Source organism: Salmo salar, chromosome 01 (genome assembly GCF_965601325.2).
Source record: "Salmo salar chromosome 01, fSalSal1, whole genome shotgun sequence".
Lineage (NCBI taxonomy): Eukaryota > Metazoa > Chordata > Actinopteri > Salmoniformes > Salmonidae > Salmo > Salmo salar.
Window position 1 is genome coordinate 53478340 of NC_138291.1, and position 17600 is coordinate 53495939.

General features: G+C 41.6%; 2 protein-coding genes across 3 annotated transcripts in view; one reads left to right on the top strand and one right to left on the bottom strand.

The window, feature by feature from the left end:
* Nucleotides 1-12095: 12095 nt before the first annotated feature.
* emx2 (empty spiracles homeobox 2) lies at nt 12096-17076 on the bottom strand. 2 transcript variants are annotated; one of them, NM_001141726.1, is given in 3 exon segments: nt 12096-13273; nt 14862-15046; nt 16372-17039. In NM_001141726.1, coding segments are annotated over 3 exon segments (747 nt in total). In that variant the 5' UTR covers nt 16760-17039; the 3' UTR covers nt 12096-13099.
* An 8-nt stretch (nt 17077-17084) lies between these two features.
* Nucleotides 17085-17600, top strand: part of dennd10 (DENN domain containing 10) — a 40639-nt gene continuing 40123 nt past the window's right edge. The window contains exon 1 of the mRNA XM_045719431.2: nt 17085-17226. The gene's annotated coding sequence lies outside the window, so the exon portion shown is untranslated. The remainder of the gene's footprint in view (nt 17227-17600) is intronic.

The window sequence follows — 17600 nt, forward strand, 5'->3', positions numbered from 1 at the left end:
ACTATTTTTTGGATTCACAGACTTCACCCTCCCTACACCGCTGATGAATATAACAGGGAACTTGTTTGATCATCATGCACTGCACATTCATTCTGGCTATGGACACGGAGAACATCAACACATTAACATCAACAGGCCAGAGGATGTACCCACTGGACTTGGGTCTCTGCTGGGAGTTTACCTCATATTTAGATTTTCTTTATTTTACTTTGCCACTAAAATCATAATAAACACTGACAACTTAAAAATGTGTGTTGTTGTTACTGTTATGCATATTAGTATTATTAGTTAAAGAATGCAACCCAAAAGGTTCTTCGGGGATCCATTTAAAGGGGTTCTTCGAAGAACTTGTAGAGGTTCCCCAACAGTTTCAATTTGAAGAACCCCTAAAAGATACTTCAGGAACCTTTTCTTTTTAGAGTGTATTGTTAGAAACTCACATTCATTTGTGCAGAGGAGCAGTGGAGGTGAGCTAATATCATGGGTTTTCCTGACCACGCCTCACTGAGTCCAGGCATCTAAGAGCAATGATATAGAGCTGGAAAAAATGATCATTTTACGATTACCTGTCTGTTATTGGATTATCCACCTGATCATGTGGTATCTTGACCCAAAGGTGACAAGGTAAGTGACCAAGCCATCCAGCTTTCACAGAGGACCATTTGGTGGCTTATTGTAAACACACTGACATTATATCACTTTATAGTAGTCTTTGCTACAATGAGTGCATATTAACTACTAATTTCATATTAAATGTAAAATACATTTTTAAAGCAATAAAAATGGCATTTACACCATCAGACCTCTACCTGAATATAACAGTAAGGGAAAAAGTCTAATATTTCCAGAAGGAGGGGTGTAGGTAGAAACCATGCTGTTGGTAAGAGTAGACCTACAGCCTCTGTGAGTTAAACCAATTGCTTTAGTGGTACATGTTGATGTTACAGAGCATCTCGTCCCGCCCTCTGTCCACCCCAAAATATCGCTAGTGTCACGGTTGTCGTAGGAATGAGCGGACCAAAGTGCAGCGTGTGTGTTGTTCCACATTTTATTTACACTGAAACTGTGCAATACATAAATAAACTGAAGAACAAAAACAACAAACCGTGACGCAGAGTAGAAACATACACTAACTCAGAAATAATCACCCACAAAACCCAGGTGGAAAAACCCCTACTTAAGTATGATCTCCAATTAGAGACAACGAGGACCAGCTGCCTCTAATTGGAGATCATCCCAAACAAAACCCCAACATAGAAATACAAAACTAGAACCTAAACATAGAAATAGAAAACATAGAGAAAAGAAACCCTGTCACGCCCTGACCTACTCTACCATAGAAAATAACATCTTTCTATGGTCAGGACGTGACAGTAACCCCCCACCCCCCCCCCCCCCCCCCAAAGGTGCGGACTCTGACTGCACCTAGACAAAACAACAAACCCCCCTCCCCCCCAAAAAAAGGGGGAAAAAGGGAGGGCAGGGTGGGTAACTTGTCTATGGCGGCTCTGGTGCAGTACCCAGAACCCTCTCATCCAGCGGATACTCCCACAGAGGAGGCGGCTCCGGTTCGGGGCGTAACCCCAGCTCCGCCTGCTGATCCCTCTGCTTCAGTACCACCGGACCGTGGATCGTCGTCGGAGAAACCGGACTGCGGATCGTCGGAGGAGGAACCGGACTGCGGAGCGTCGCCTCAGGAACCGGACTGCGGCGCGCTGCCGGAGGTTCCGGGCTGCAGGCCGCCGCCGGAGGTTCCGGGCTGCAGGCCGCCGCCGGAGGTTCCGGGCTGCAGGCCGCCGCCGGAGGTTCCGGGCTGCAGGCTGCCGCCGGAGGTTCCGGACTTGGGAACTGTCGCCGGAAGCTCTGGACTGCGAACTGTCGCCGGAAGCTCTGGACTGCGAACTGTCGCCGGAAGCTCTGGACTGGGAATGCGCACCAGAGGCCTGATGCGTGGGGCTGGCACAGGTGATGCCAGACTAGTAACACGCACCTCAGGGCGAGTGCGGGGAGCAGGAACAGGACACCCTGGACTGGGCAGGCGCACTGGAGGCCTGATGCGTGGGAGTGGCACAGGTGGCGCCAGACTGGTGACACGCACCTCAGGGCAAGTGCGAGGAGCAGGCACAGGACGTACCAGGCTGGATAGACTCACTGGAGGCCGGGTACGTGGGGCAGGCACAGGATATACTGGGCCGTGGAGGCGCACCGGAGGTCTCGAGCGTATAGCTGGCACAACCCGTCCTGGCTGGATGCTTACTTTCGCCTGGCAAACGCGGGGAGCTGGCACAGGACGAACTGGGCTGTGAATACGCACTGGCGACACAGTGCGCAGAGCCGGCGCAGGATATCCTGGACCGAGAAGGCAAACTGGAGACCAGGAGCGCTGAGCTGGCACCACCCTTCCTGGCTGAATGCTCAACCTAGCACGGAAAATGCGGGGCGCGGGCAGAGATCGCACCGGGCTGTGAATGCGCACTGGCGACACAGTGCACATCACCGCATAACACGGTGCTTGCTTCTTCACTCGCTCCCCATGGTAAGCACGGGGAGTTGGCTCAGGTCTCCATCCTGACTCTGCCAGTCTCCCCGTGTGCCCCCCCCCAAAAAATTGGGGGGGGCTGCCTCTCGCACTTGCCTCGTGGTTGGTATAATGCCCCGTAGTATCGCCGCTCCGCTCTTGCTGCCTCGATTTCTTCTTTCGGACGGCGATACTGCCCAGCCTGACTCCAGGGTCCTTTCCCGTCCAGAATTTCCTCCCAAGTTCATTCCTGTTTCTCCTGGGCACCCTGCTTGGTCCTTTGGTGGTGGGTGATTCTGTCACGGTCGTCAAAAGGAGTAGAAGGTGCAGCGTGGAAAGTGCTCATATTTATATTTATTGTAACTCAGAACACTCAAACAAAATAACAAACAAACAAAGAAAAAACGAACGTCACGTTCTGCAGGCTTACTGAGCTGAGTAAAACAACAAACCGTGACGCAGAGTAGAAACATACACTAACTCAGAAATAATCACCCACAAACCCAGGTGGAAAAACCCCTACTTAAGTATGATCTCCAATTAGAGACAACGAGGACCAGCTGCCTCTAATTGGAGATCATCCCAAACAAAACCCCAACATAGAAATACAAAACCAGAACCTAAACATAGAAATAGAAAACATAGAAGAAGAAAAACCTGTCACGCCCTGAACTACTCTACCATAGAAAACATATTTCTATGGTCAGGACGTGACAGCTAGAATAGGCCTACCCTGTGGGTCCTGATACAACAAGCATTTGTTTAAAACATTTATTGCATGGCATGCTGTCATAATGTGCCATGTAAAACCGACCCAAAACATCTAAAGGACAGTTCATTGTCAGCAAACAGAAACACACTGAGTCCTGATGTGGGAGGAGTAAACTCTAGGTCAAGAGACATTAAATAGTTTGGCTTCACATGTGATATATTTTGTGAAGCCATTGTTTGTTTTATTTAGGGAACGAATTGAGGATTTTCCAAACTGCAAGGCCCCTAAAGTATTTTATCAGGTGTACTGTCCAGCCATATGTTACACATTAGTGCTCTGAAGGGAATGTTGATTGCTGATATATGCAGCCTGGTCTCAGAGCAAAACGTATTATATTTTGATAAAATCTGTGCCACTCCATTTAGTATATGTTACTAGACGTTAGGTTACATTACATTGGCCTACGTAAATCCAGGACACTCAAATTAGTATGATATGTTACATTTGGTAAACACTACATGACCAAAAGTATGTGGACACCTGCTCGTCGAACATTTCATTCCAAAATCATGGGCATTAATATGGAGTTGGTCCCCCCATTGCTGCTATAACCGCCTCCACTCTTCTAGGAATGCTTTCCACTAGATGTTGGAACATTGCTGCAGGGACTTGTTTCCATTCAGCCACATGAGCATTAGTGAGGTCGGGCACTGATTTTGGGTGATTAGGCCTGGCTCGCAGCCGTCGTTCCAATTCAGCCCATAGATGTTCAATGGGGTTGAGGTCAGGGCTCTGTGCAGGCCGGTCAAGCTCTTCCACACCGATCTCAACAAACCATTTCTGTATGGCCCTCGCTTTGCGCACGGGGGCATTATCATGCTAAAACAGTTGCCACAAAGTTGGAAGCACAAAATCGTCTAGAATGTCATTGTATGCTGTAGAGTTAAGATTTCCCTTCACTAGAACTAAGGAGCCTGAACCATAAAAAACAGCCCCAGACCATTTTTCCTCCTCCACCAAACTTTACAATTGCCACTCTGCATTGGGGAAGGTAGCGTTCTCCTGGCATCGGCCAAACCCAGATTAATCTGGGATGGGGAAGCGTGATTCATCACTCCAATGGCGGCGAGCTTTACAACACTCCAGCCGATGCTTGGCATTGCATATGGTGATCTTAGAATTGTGTGCGGCTGCTCTGCCATGGAAATCCATTTCATGAAGCTCCCGACGAACAGTTATTGTGCTGATGTTGCTTCCAGAGGCAGTTTGGAACTTGGTAGTGAGTGTTGCAACCGAGAACAGATTATTTTTACGCGCTTCGTACTTCAGCACGTGCTGGTCCCGTTCTGTGAGCTTGTGTTGCCTACCACTATGTGACTGAGCCGTTGTTGCTCCTAGACTTTTCACTTCACAACAACAGCACTTACAGTTGACCGGGGCAGCGCTAGCAGGGCAGAAATTTGACTAACTGACTTGTTGGAAGTCACCGAGCTCTTTAATAAGGCCATTTTACTGCCAATGTTTGTCTTTTGAGATTGCATGGCTGTGTGCTCGATTTTAAACACCTGTCACCAATGGGTGTGGCTAAAATAGCAGAATCTACTCATTTGAAGGGGTGTCCACATACTTTTGGTGATCTAGTGTGTTATAGTAGGTTACTTAAGACAGAAACAAAAGGAGGGGGTGGGTGGGTGCATACCGTGAACGTCTAGCAAGCCAAAGGTTGCGTGTTCGATACTCATCACACACAACTTCAGCATTTTAGCTAATTGTAAACTTTGCAACTACTTACTACTTTTTAGGTACTTTGCAACTACTTAGACTGTTAGCTAACCCTTCCCCTAACCCTAAACGTAACCCTTTAACCTAACTTCTAACCTTAACCCTAACTCTCACTCCTAACCTAATGTAGCATATCATAGTAAAGAAGTTCAACATAATATATCATACTAAAGCAGTCGAACGTAAATTATCATACTAAAGCAGTCGAACGTAATATATCATACTAAAGCAGTTGAACGTAATATATCATACTAAAGCAGTTGAACATAGCCTATCATACTAAAGCAGTCAAACTTAATTTATCATGCTAAACTATCAAGACGTAGGATACTGTATGTCCTACAATTCAGATTATATTGTACGACCACTATTACATTGGTAGGCCAATGTAATATAACCTAGCGTAAAGTAACATATCATACTAAATGAGTGGCACCGATTGTAGTAAAATATAATACGTTTTGATCTGAGACCAGATTGCAGTACGCTGTATAATGTTTTTGAATGTAGCACTTCAGAAGATAGGGATATTATTTGTTTTCTGACTAAAGGGTTTGTGGACATGTGAGAACATATGATTAGGCCAACATGACATAAAAGGGAGCAAGTTAGGCTAATGGGACTCTGTTTAGTGAAACCTTACAACTTCATAAACCTCAGTAAACAAAGGTTTAGTTCTGAGGTCTCTAGGCCTAACACAGAAGTTTAAATGAGTCAAAAATGTTCCTTTTTATAGCTAAGCCATTACAAACATGACTTGGCTATGTTTATACAAACACACTCACACTCACACTCAACAAACCCCATAAAATAATACATGAAAACCTACTTACCTGTAACATTGTGTGTGCGACTGGAAGTTGTGTAAAAAGCAGTGGAGGCTGCTGAGGGGAAGACGACTCGTAATAATGACCTGGAATGGAACGAATGGAATGGCATCACACATGGAAACCATGTGTTTGATACCATTACACTTATTCCGCTCCAGCCATTTTCCACGAGCCCGTTCTCCCCAATTAAGGTGCCACCAAAGGTTAAATGCCTTTAAAACACTGTCCGCTGTAGGCTAATCCTGGTCAGCAAGGTGATTGCACTCTGCTGGTCAATGTTCAAGCAGATGCTGAAACTGTCCGCACGAGGTTTGTCACCGGCCTCGAGCCAAGAAGCCCTGTAGCCTAGGAGCCTGACAGACGGCGAAAATACACGTCTACAGGTGTTTCCCAGTCCCATCTTGCCGAAACACGATATAAATGTTTAATTATAAAGTGGGCCATTTGTCACTGCTGCGCTCGAGACGTCTCTTGACCAAATTAGGAACCCGGTTTGACCTTGTGGTTGACTACATAATAATGACACAGCATTTGCTGTCATTAATATTTAGGCCTACGGAGAATACATAATTATACACCACTGACATAGATAAATTTAGTTGAAGAGTTACGTGTTCCTATTGTCAAACATGGCTTATTTGCAATGTTCCATAGAATAATACTCAGATGTTTGCTAATTAGAGTTAGAGAATAGAACATTTGTATGTTGAAAAATCTCCCATCATTGCTCTATGCTTCTCTCTCTCTCTCTCTCTCTCTCTCTCTCTCTCTCTCTCTCTCTCTCTCTCTCTCGCTCTCTCTCATTCTGTAGGCTATAGATAACATCAAGGAGAAGGGGGTGGGAGGGGGGGGGGGGGGGTGGGGTATTCCTGAATACCCGAATTTTCCATTATTTAGAAATAATATTCCAACAAGAGTAACAGTCAGGAACCCTACATTACATCATGATGCATGTATTTGGCAACACTCGCAAACAACTAATGGTGCGAACACAAGGAGCAGAACACAAGTCTAGACCTATTCTGTAATAAAGGAATTTCGCTAAAATATGGTACTACTTAATAGCTTGCGATATATAATCTTAATGAATAGGCTACCGCATGGAGAACGTTTTAACCCATTTTTGAGCACCAATAACAACATATGGGTCAGCACTGAATATGTATTGCGATCCATAACCATATGTGCACCCATATCTTGCACCCATAGGATATGTCTTGCCCCCAAATAAAAGTAGGCCATATTAGAACGTTAGTGAAAAATAAGCATAATAGGCTACTTTGGATAGGATGCTAAACTACACTAAACAATATTTTCAGGTGTATGCTATCCCGAAACTAAAATTGAATTGTAGCCAATGACAGGCGTAAATGATTGGTAAAATAGGCACAACTCTCTGGGAAATAGGCATTTAAGGTTATCAGGACTACTTGTTTCTTACTTTATAATAAGGCACTTAAGGAAAGTGTTCTACATTAAAATGTGAATTATATTAGCCTAAATGTAAGTCTACAGAAACAGTAACAGTAGTAGTTTAATGAGCTATATAGGGCCGTCAATGCTAGGCTAATCGGTGATAATGAAAAGTGTTTACTTCTGCTGATCTTATGGCCCATAAGTCATGAGCAGCCCTATCCAACATAAAAAGTAATACATTCAAAATTATAGATTGCACTTCTAGAATGAATAGGGTGTATCTGTCTCCTAAATTGTATATAATCTTAATCTCAATAAATGCACGTGTGCGTGTCCTCAGTTAGGCTCTATATCAACTATATAACAACATGAAACCTTTGACTCTCATATTTCAGAAATATTATTTTGAAAAGGGCACGTAAAGTTGAATCAAAATCTCTGTTTTGTAGTTGTTGCTCCATGTTTCCAATAGGGGTGTTTTTTTCCACAATACGTGTCAAAACCACCCGATCAATATCATTTGAAAAAGTCAGTGAACTATGCAGTCCGCCAATCTAAATAACAATTGGCTTTGCCTTCTGCATGTAAAAATGAAAATTGTTGTGATTGGAAAACAATAATCTCAATAGGCCTGGGCAAGCACCTTCCCTCGTTAATAATAAAATGAGAAACTGTTTCCGAGACACTATAATGTTTAATTTAATTTATTACGCAATTTGGAAGATGATTATATGGTGATTGCTAATTAGTCTTGTATATTTATCGCTGTACCTTATGTCAGTGTCAAGGGAATTGTGTAGGGTTCATTCTCTCGTTTGAAGGATCAATTTCAGATGCAATTTGTGAAACAGGATAGATCAGTTTGTTCTGGCATCAAATTCTCACAGTGCGACGGCAGCTCAAAAACATTGTATTCTCTGACATGACTTTAGCCCACTTACTATACGAGATGAGAACGTGAAAAGGCCGTCGCTGACACTGTGGACACTGCACTGTATAGGCCTACCTGGTGCCAAGCAACGTGAATGACGGAAGTCCGCATGTAGCGCTATAGCATAGGCCTACCAGCAGCCTAAATGCAAAGCAAAAAAAGTAAGTCTTCAAAAACGGAATCATAAATCATAAACATGAACAGTATAAGCCATGATTACAGTCGTCTGTGCCTAATGGTGATGCAATATATATTTTGATTAATTTGAAAGTGCGAGTTGTCAGTAGACTACAGGGCCTAGGCTCTAACAAGAGCTGATTAGTCTCGTTGCATGTTTTATATAGTGGGCTTCAACTAATGTGTGTTTGTTTTTGCAGATATAGCCTACTTGTTTTCAGTATTTAGGCTATAGCAGGAAAGTGGCGTTATTGGTGTGTAATGGTCGCCTGTCGCCATTCAAATACCATTCACATTAGTGACTTCAGCAGACGTTGGCTAATTATAGCCTAGGTAATAATTGTAGATTGGGGGTTTTGGGTCACTGGGACCACTTGATATGACCGCTTTTTAAATTACGGATAATTATTTCACATCAGGTAAGTAGACCTTTGGCTTATGCACAAGCCTTTCAAATGGTGTCAAAACCCATACTTCTCATCGCGTATTTAGCAGCCAGCAATGATCAGGGCCTCATTTACCAGAGCCTTCGTTAGAACCTTCGTTATTAATGTGGCTATTAAAAAACCTTCACACATCTACGAGTGATCCTGACCACTCGTTAGATGCTTTTTTGGCCCTTCCGCGTCACTTTATTCACAGAAGATCCGCGCTAAACATAGAATCAAGATGATTAGGCTATGTGTCTGACTGTGACTGCCAAAACATCAGAAGGAAGTTGACTGCTAATACAAAGTTTCCAAATTAGGCAATTGTTACAAACAAGTGAAGGATAAAATTATGCTTCAAATGAAAAACGAGATGACAGCATTAAAAGATACACAGGCTAAATAAACCTATAGTTCTATAGGCTATTACAATAATATTGAAATCACTAAGTGAACGTTATACGTGCTTGTTTGGGGAACACTTAAAAAGTTGACTTGTAAATAACGATGCATACGGTACGATCGTCGTAATGCTTAAGTTACATCGCAACTGGCAAACGAGGACCACGCTAAGTAACTTAATAATAAACCAAAGCCATGGGGCTTTGATGATTGATCGTTTCCCAGTCCTTAAGCGTGGCACAAAAAAAACCCGCTTTAGCCCCTGTACTGCCTATAGCAGCGCAAGGTTAGATAAGCGGGTCACAAGGTCCCCAACACTCCCCATACGCACAGCTTGATTGTTTGGGAAAGTAATCGATTGATATATGAGGTCTAGTACCTCATAACCTAACATTCACTGACTCGGAGCAAGTTTGAGTGGAGGAAACAGTACAATAAAAATAGCAACAACGTCAGCCCACTGGGCACACACTGGTTGAATCAACGTTGTTTCCCAACTATCTTCAATGAAATGAAGTTGAAACAACGCTGAATAGACCTTGAATTGACGTCTGTGCCCAGTGGGACCTGCCTTGTTCTTTTCTGCGCACATTGGTACTTTATCCCTCGGGCTTCTGCTTTACTCTGTCACCTCAGTGATCATGGTAAATTGTCAAAACAAAAGATCTTTAAATCCTTGCATTTGTAGGCCTTATAAAAATAAGAAGGTTTGTCTTTAGGTACAAACTCCTATGCAATATATAGGCCTATCATGGCCTTTATCACAAAAAACACACAACTATGTTGAATAAAATAAATTGACACCAGATAGAATACAGTGTTAATCCAATAGGCCTATTTGACGAATATAGCCACTCTAATATATATATATGTTTTTTTTTTAACTAGGCAAGTCAGTTAAGAACAAATTCTTATTTACAATGACGGCTTAGGAACAGTAGGTTAACTGCCTTGTTTGGGGCAGAACGACAGATTTTTACCTTGTCAGCTCGGGGATTCGATCTAGCAACCTTTCGGTTACTGGCCCAACACTCTGGCCACTAGGCTACATACATTTCAGCATGTGCTATAAAGGCCTGCAATGCAAGTTAAATAGAAATGTCCTCCCCTAGCTCCTGAATGGCGCAGCGGTCTAAAGCACTGCATCTCAGCGCTAGAGGCGTCACTATAGACCCTGGTTCGATTCCGGGCTGTATCACAACCGGCCGTGATTAGGAGTCCCATAGGCCGTCGCACAAATGGCCCATCATCGTTAGGATTTGGCCGAGGTAGGCCGTCATTGTTAATAAGAATTTGTTCTTAACTGACTTGAGTGGTTAAATAAAAAATTAACAAAAAAAGCTCAAAATTAGGTCTGTGAATAATATAGGCCTAGGCTATTCATAGGGAAACCCGTACATTTTAACAGATCTGGTTCTTCGTTATAACATTTATTTAATTTCGTTAAATGCAAGGATCTGCCATTCAATTCAAAAGATTGGCTTGTTTAAATCAAAAGAGTGAAAATTTAATGAAAGGAGACCAAGTCATAGCCTAATGAGGGGGCTGTCCTGCGTATTGAGGCAAGGCTGAGGGAGAAAGTGCGCCAAATTTGTTTGCAGCGGATCAAGGCTCACCGCCTTCACTGCACTTTATCTTAATTCCAACTTGAAAAGATATAATTATCTAGTTTGAACAGGACTGCTATCAAATCCTTCTTTAGGCAGGGTAGGGAAAAGCTCGAGTGGATTGCGCGCTCTGAGCCGCTCGGTGTTGCCCGAGATAGGAGTAATGAAGTTGTGGAGTCCGGAGATACAAAGGGCATTAACCTCATTAGCATGAAACCTTTTCTTCTAACTATTGTGGGACCCTTTCAGCCCTCTAATCCCCCTATTTCAAAGCTGGGTTTGTAATAAAGCTTTTAGGGTTTTTTCAAAGCTAATGGTATTCTCTGAAGATTTTTATTGCTGTTATAGTGCATGGGCCTATTTAAAATTCCTCATCCATATAGTTTGTATATAGGCCTATAGCCCCCTCACACCACCCCCTCCGAAAAGCTAATTTTCAAGCTGTGAAACAATTATAGAAATAAACACTACACCTCACATCATAAAATGTTCATAGTGGATTTGACACATTTCTGAGATAACTAGTGTAAATAGTTTTCCAATGTGCCTTGTTATTTTTGAGTCATTTATAATGAAAAATATGGTAGGCTATATAAAAGGTCTTATATAGATGTAAAAACGATTATTTTTAAATAATAGGTTTTTCTTTTTTCCCCACACAAGCATAATAGGCTACACATAAATGAGAAGAGTAGACTATGCATGGGTTGATGCTGTTTTGTGGGAAGAGCGTGTGTATGTGTATATCCGTGGCTGTACGAGACAAGATATTAAACAAAGATCCCATTTTGCTGCACATTGCAACCTTCTCTTATCGCTTCTTGAGGGGTAGTCAGATTGTACTAAATTATGTCCAACCAAACCCCATTGGATCCACGGATTAAGAGATTAACGTGGACCACTGGGCAATGCATCCCCTTTCCCCCTCATATTACTCCCATGATAATTGCCCAAACTGATTTGCACTTTCACAAAAGCTCGTAGGACTCTTTGTAGCCTGAGTAGACCAGACGCTGCCCCTCTCGGAAAAACAACCATGCATTTGCCACAGAAAAAAAAAAAATCTTGCGTTTTCTCGTAATAGCATGATTTATAAGTTACTTTAACAAGCCTTCACATTGTCTGGATTCCCTCTGAAATGTGTCATAGAGCTAGCTACCTCAAGTGTAGTCTACTTGAGAGACTGGTATGACCAAAATCAAGATATAGGCTATGGAGCGGGTGATTGGTGACAGCGGGAATAAAATGTCAAGATATGAAAGCTGCTCGCAAATCAAAACCATTAGACCTACTTTTACTCTGCGCGCAACATATTGATAAAACTTTATTGACAAAATATTGACAATTACATACTTCTTGGAAGTATACTTTGTGTTAAAATTGTAGCAAACTTAACACAAACACAAAATTATGTACATTCTGGTAAAAGAGGGTTTAACAGAAACATTAACTTTTTGTTGGACTATCTCTGTACATGGAAACGCTCAGTGCTTGAAGTTCTCTCGCCTCTATGGCTGTCAATTCTTGCATTAGTCCTTCGTGGCAACTCACACGGGAGGGTCAAATCCTGACAATATGCTCGGGCCAGAATAACGGAGACATGGTAAAGCTTGGGTTTAAGGAGTGTCTTGGATACTTTCCCTTTAAGTACTTCATATGTGGTTTGATAAACTTTTAGAAAGTTTTCGAAATTCATTTCCATTAGTGTTTTCTTTAAAAACACTATAACGCAGCACTGCTACTTCATACTGTTTTCACAATCACTTTAACACGATAATCATTAATTAAAAGACTGCACACTTTGTAAAAAGGAAGAAGCACAACATCTCTGAGATTGAGTAAAAACAAAGTTGTGTTTTGAGAAAATTATCAAATTATAACAACTACCAGAAAGTCCATGCAATTCAAGTTTTACAAAAACAGTTTTGTATTTTGGTATCTTGAGTGGAAACGTTCATATTTAGAAACTTTCAGAAGTGCAAATTTCCAATGTGAATTGGAGATTAATTTTTGGGAGGTTCGTGGGAGATTGTAGTGGTGGGTTGGTGCGTGGAAGGGGGTCAGGTAAGTGGACTGCGATACTGTCGATCACTTTCGCCTGGGCAATTTGATACGTATTGACAGACCCATGATGACAGCAGTGCCACCAATCTGAATTCTCTCACCCTCAGCTGCCGATCTCCGAAGAATCGAAATGTGACATTAGCTTAACCCTCTCCCTGTACACAGCATCCTTAGCCATGTCATACTTCACGCCACGCAGCTGTCACAGGCTCAAACAATTTAGTAGGCTATATTAATCGTCTGAAGTGACGTCAATTTCCTCGGGACTTCCAGATCCTTGTTTTGTTGCAAGTCTCCATCGGTTTATGTGATGGGTCCCCTTCTTCTTCTGTTGCGAATCTGAACCCTCCTCCTCCAACTTTTGCCGTTTGAACTTGGTTCTTCGGTTCTGAAACCACACTTTTACCTAAGGGAAACAAATAAAGGCTAGAATAAATTCACAAATACTAAACAAAAACCCTCCATGTGCGCAAAGTGTGAATTCAAATAGCAGAACAGCAAAAGATAAACATAGGCTCTCATAGATTGCCGTGTGAAAATTTCCCCAATGTTATGGCACTAAAGTCTTTACATTATAGGCTAGAAGTAAGGTTATTTTCAAGAGAAAATGTATTTGATGAATAAATGTAGGGGTAGTCCATTGATGCCTTTATGGGATAAAGGTAAAAAAAAACGGCATGTCTATGTTGGTTATAGCCTACTATAAACATAAGCCAATATACCAGAAATTGACGTCCCTAAGCCTATTGGTCGAAAAAAAACATGACGCAAACAGGGCCATGGATATGCAATTGCATAAATATATGTTTGATTTCATTTTTATAATTTCTAAAAATTGTCAAAATCCAGATTTCTTATACATAAACCTGTTAATTTTAAGCCTTTTGTAAATGCATATCAATAGGCTACAGTGGGCTATATTCATATCTACAAGCCATTCGTCCGACAGCTTGGCAAGTGAGGTGCATTTAATGTGCTTTCAGTCAGCTAATTGAAGTGGGCGATGGTTCATTTCTTCCTCATTCCCCTCTAATAGCCTCCGTTTAGAGAAGAGCCGGTGGTGACACTGGGACAAAAGACACCGACCGTTCCGCAAGCTGATAGGCACAAATACGATCTTAAATATGGTCAGGAAAATTCATTGAGTCCGGCTCATTCTTTTTAGCGTGCCATAGATCCTATAAAATGGTTAACTGGTTAATTGCCCTCCATTTTGAATGGGAACCTTTTTTCTCTCAACCCCGCCTAAAACGAGGTTATAGCCTATGATCATGGATTTTCCCCAGCTAAAGCTTCAATGCAAATGGTGTAGCCTATACATTTATTTGTTTGTCTCTCTAAAACTGCGGGTTACACGTTAATCCAATAGTGATTTTGAAAAATGAATAAACTTGTGTTTTCATTTCTATCGTTTTCCCCCCTTCATTTAAATTCTTAAATTAGGCCTAGTCTCTATGACATCTTGCTAGATGGATTGGGTCTAGGCCTATATTTAACCATACACTCTTAGAAGTGTGTTTATTTTGGGGTTCTAGAACCATTTGGTTCAGTGAAAAATAACCATACAAAATGGTTTCTATAGGCCTAAACAAGTTTTAGGACTTCCATATATAAAGCAAGCGTTATAACCATTTTTGGTTCTAGGCTATATGGAACCTTTCTTCTAAGTGTAGCATTTGTGCAGTTTCCCCCCCAATAGACAATATATTATCGTGTTTTCAATATATATTTTCATAATTCCCCTAATGTCACTTATAGCTTATGCAATGAGAACTTTGAATTCCCAATAAGTAGCCTAATTATTCCGAGAAAATGTAGCATATTCCAGATTCCGTAGCCTACACAAAAACAGTTATTGTTGTAACCTGTGGGTCATGTCAGGTTTGACGCAACTTGACATGATAGTATTTTAAATCCATTCCCTATTCAAAGTTGGCCTGATGCGGATTTAACGATAAACCTGTGAATATTAAATTCAGGGAAAATGTTCTTACCTGAGTTTCTGTGAGGCTAAGGGTGTGCGCAAGCTGTTTTCGTTCGGCACCTACGACGTAATGGTTTTTTTCAAATGCGTGCTCAAGCCGCAGAAGTTGCGAAGGTGAAAAAGCTGTCCGAATTCTTTTGGGCTTTCTGGCCAGTGCATTGTGCAAAAGGAAGCTCTCCGGACTTGTTTCGTTACCTGAAAACGACAATGGGAGGGATATTCATTATGAACAATCTTGCAAACTGAGGCTAAAGAGACGATGATGCTATGATCATATTTTGGTTATACGGTAGACTTGGGCCGTCTAACTTTTAACTAAAGTCTACGGCACCACTCAATTGAACATCGAGACCAATTTAGACACAGCAACACCTTGATTTTTTTTTTCGACAGCAAGAACTTAAACAATAGCAAATTGATACAGTTTATAGTCTTCAAATGGCAACGATAGGATTATGCAGTAGCTATTTAAGCGGCGATTCTATCCCGTCTTTGGTTATCTTAAAAACACCACACATTAAAAATATAATAGTCTACAATAACAAAGAGTTCTGGGTGCCTATAGGCTACCCCTTTTCAAACTTTTATTTTCTACATTACCGGTAGACTATAATGTAAGTATATGGTGGAGAATAACACAGGATACATTAACCCTATTGTCTTAATTATTAACTAGACACTCGTAACCATTATTGGTTCCAAATGAAAATATATCGTTCAGTTAGGCCTACTATACAATTTGCACGTCTCAGATACATATAATGTGCATGCACCCGCATAAAACAATGTTTTCAAATGACAGTCCAATTTGGGGGCCTATAAATTGTGATTTTAAAAGTGCATAGTGTACAATTTCTTCAACAGCAGTTTCGGCCATAAAAACATAGGCCAGAAATATTACCCATAGCATATTCCATGGCAGAGACGATTGCCATAAATGACACAGGCTTCTGTCATTGTTGTTCAGTTGATTTGCACGCAGTTTAAAACACACACATTTTTAAACGAGAAAAGAAAGTAATAACTCAATTTTTAAAAGTCAACAATTTTGTTTAAAAAAAAATAACAATCCAATTATATAGATCTACAATTTAGATTTGTAAGGTGTTATGATTGTGTTTCAATCAAATGTTTTAGATGCTAAAGGACTTTTTAAAAATCCACACTGCGATTTCTTCAACAAAATGTAAATTATAGGCTACAGGTAAAACAAATGTGAACCCGTGTAGCCACCCTAAGAAATACTATGCCCTACATTACTGAAAGTAGTCTACTCCAGTTTAACAGTTCTAATTAGCCTATAACAGACAAAAACGGTTTAAACAATTGTTCAAGACACCACAAATATATATTTCGATAGCCCACTGATATTTACACCACTATAGCATTCGTGTCTTCATCCTCATAAATAAATGTTATATAAATTACAGTTAACGAGAAATGCTATGGAAAATCCAAAAAGACAAACAGTACAAATCCGTAATAAATACGTCAAAGAGACAAATGCGATCTCAACCTACCTTGGAATCTGTGACCCAAGTACCTATATCTATGTATTAGCCATGGGTAAAAAGTAGAGGGGTCCCTTTGCTGGCTGGCAAAAAGAGGGTGCGGACTATGCGAGGATGAAAGTGGGTGAGCCAAAGCGTGTGGAGGGGGCACCGAATGAACTGGGACACCGGAGTTGTTATGATGTGAGACCGCCTCAGCAAACACCAAGTCCGGATTAGAGTAGACGCCCCTGCCGCTGGAATGAAACCCGTTCAGAAATGGATTCATCTGGCTGGAGTTTGCATAGCTCAGAGCTGCTGGTCGTATGGGCTCCTCAGACCTCGACACTGGTAGAGGATTATCCTTCGCTACCAACGATTCTATAGTAAAACACCTCTTCGGTGTAGGTTGAAACATGGTTTGATAGTCAAGATTCCCCAGCTTAGAATGTAAGAGGTGCAGGCGTTCTTCGTAAAAATAGGCTACTACTCCACACCGAGAAAGTTTGTCAGCATAAATAACTTGGGAGCAAAGAGTGCAGCAAGAATAGAAGCCAAAGTAACAACAAATCAATTAACAGCCATAAAGGTGGTCGACTGCGCCAGACAATCCATGGATGTGATCGGTTCCTCACAGTTGTGCAAGCGATTTGTTAGTTCATGAGCCTAATTAGCGCTGGAGTCACATAAACAGCTTCCTCTGAAGCCTGTAATGGCATGGTGATTGGTCGCTGCTACTCGCCTTAAGGTTGAGGGAAGAGTCTTTAAGTGCGTCAATAGGAACAGGCACAGAGAGGCGGACTCGAGCAAAACGGAACGGATTCGTTCAGAACCAGATCTTCAGAACATTTTACATACTCATCTGAACCAGTAGAAAAGCTCAAGGTACTTACGTTTGCATTTATGTCTACCGATGAGGCCTGAGGACAGTTGGTCTTAAAGGGGCCTTCATGTTTATCAGTGTTGATTTTTATGTTGAAGTATAGTGCTAAAAGTCGGTTTAACATTTATTGACAATGTGTGATACATTCTTAGTGTAAAATGTAGCCTACAAACCATTGAACTGGGTGTGTTTACCCATAGCCACCACATAGTTGTGTTTAAATAAGGGTCTACCATTTTACATGTACCTTTTAAATTCCATTTTTATTTTCCATTATTATGGTAATTCCAGCATACCCCACCACATACCCTGGCATCGTCTTTCCGTGTTTTCATTTTCTCCAATCCGTTTGCGATTAGTCAGGGATTGAGGTCTC

Bases quoted from the DNA above. Each gene is read 5' to 3' on its own strand.
- emx2 (XM_014198367.3), bottom strand. From the start codon at position 16,759: ATGTTTCAACCTACACCGAAGAGGTGTTTTACTATAGAATCGTTGGTA. The intron at 13,274-16,371 runs GTAGGTTGAGAT...TGTTTCCCTTAG, and splicing joins CTTGGGTCACAGATTCCAAG to GTAAAAGTGTGGTTTCAGAA.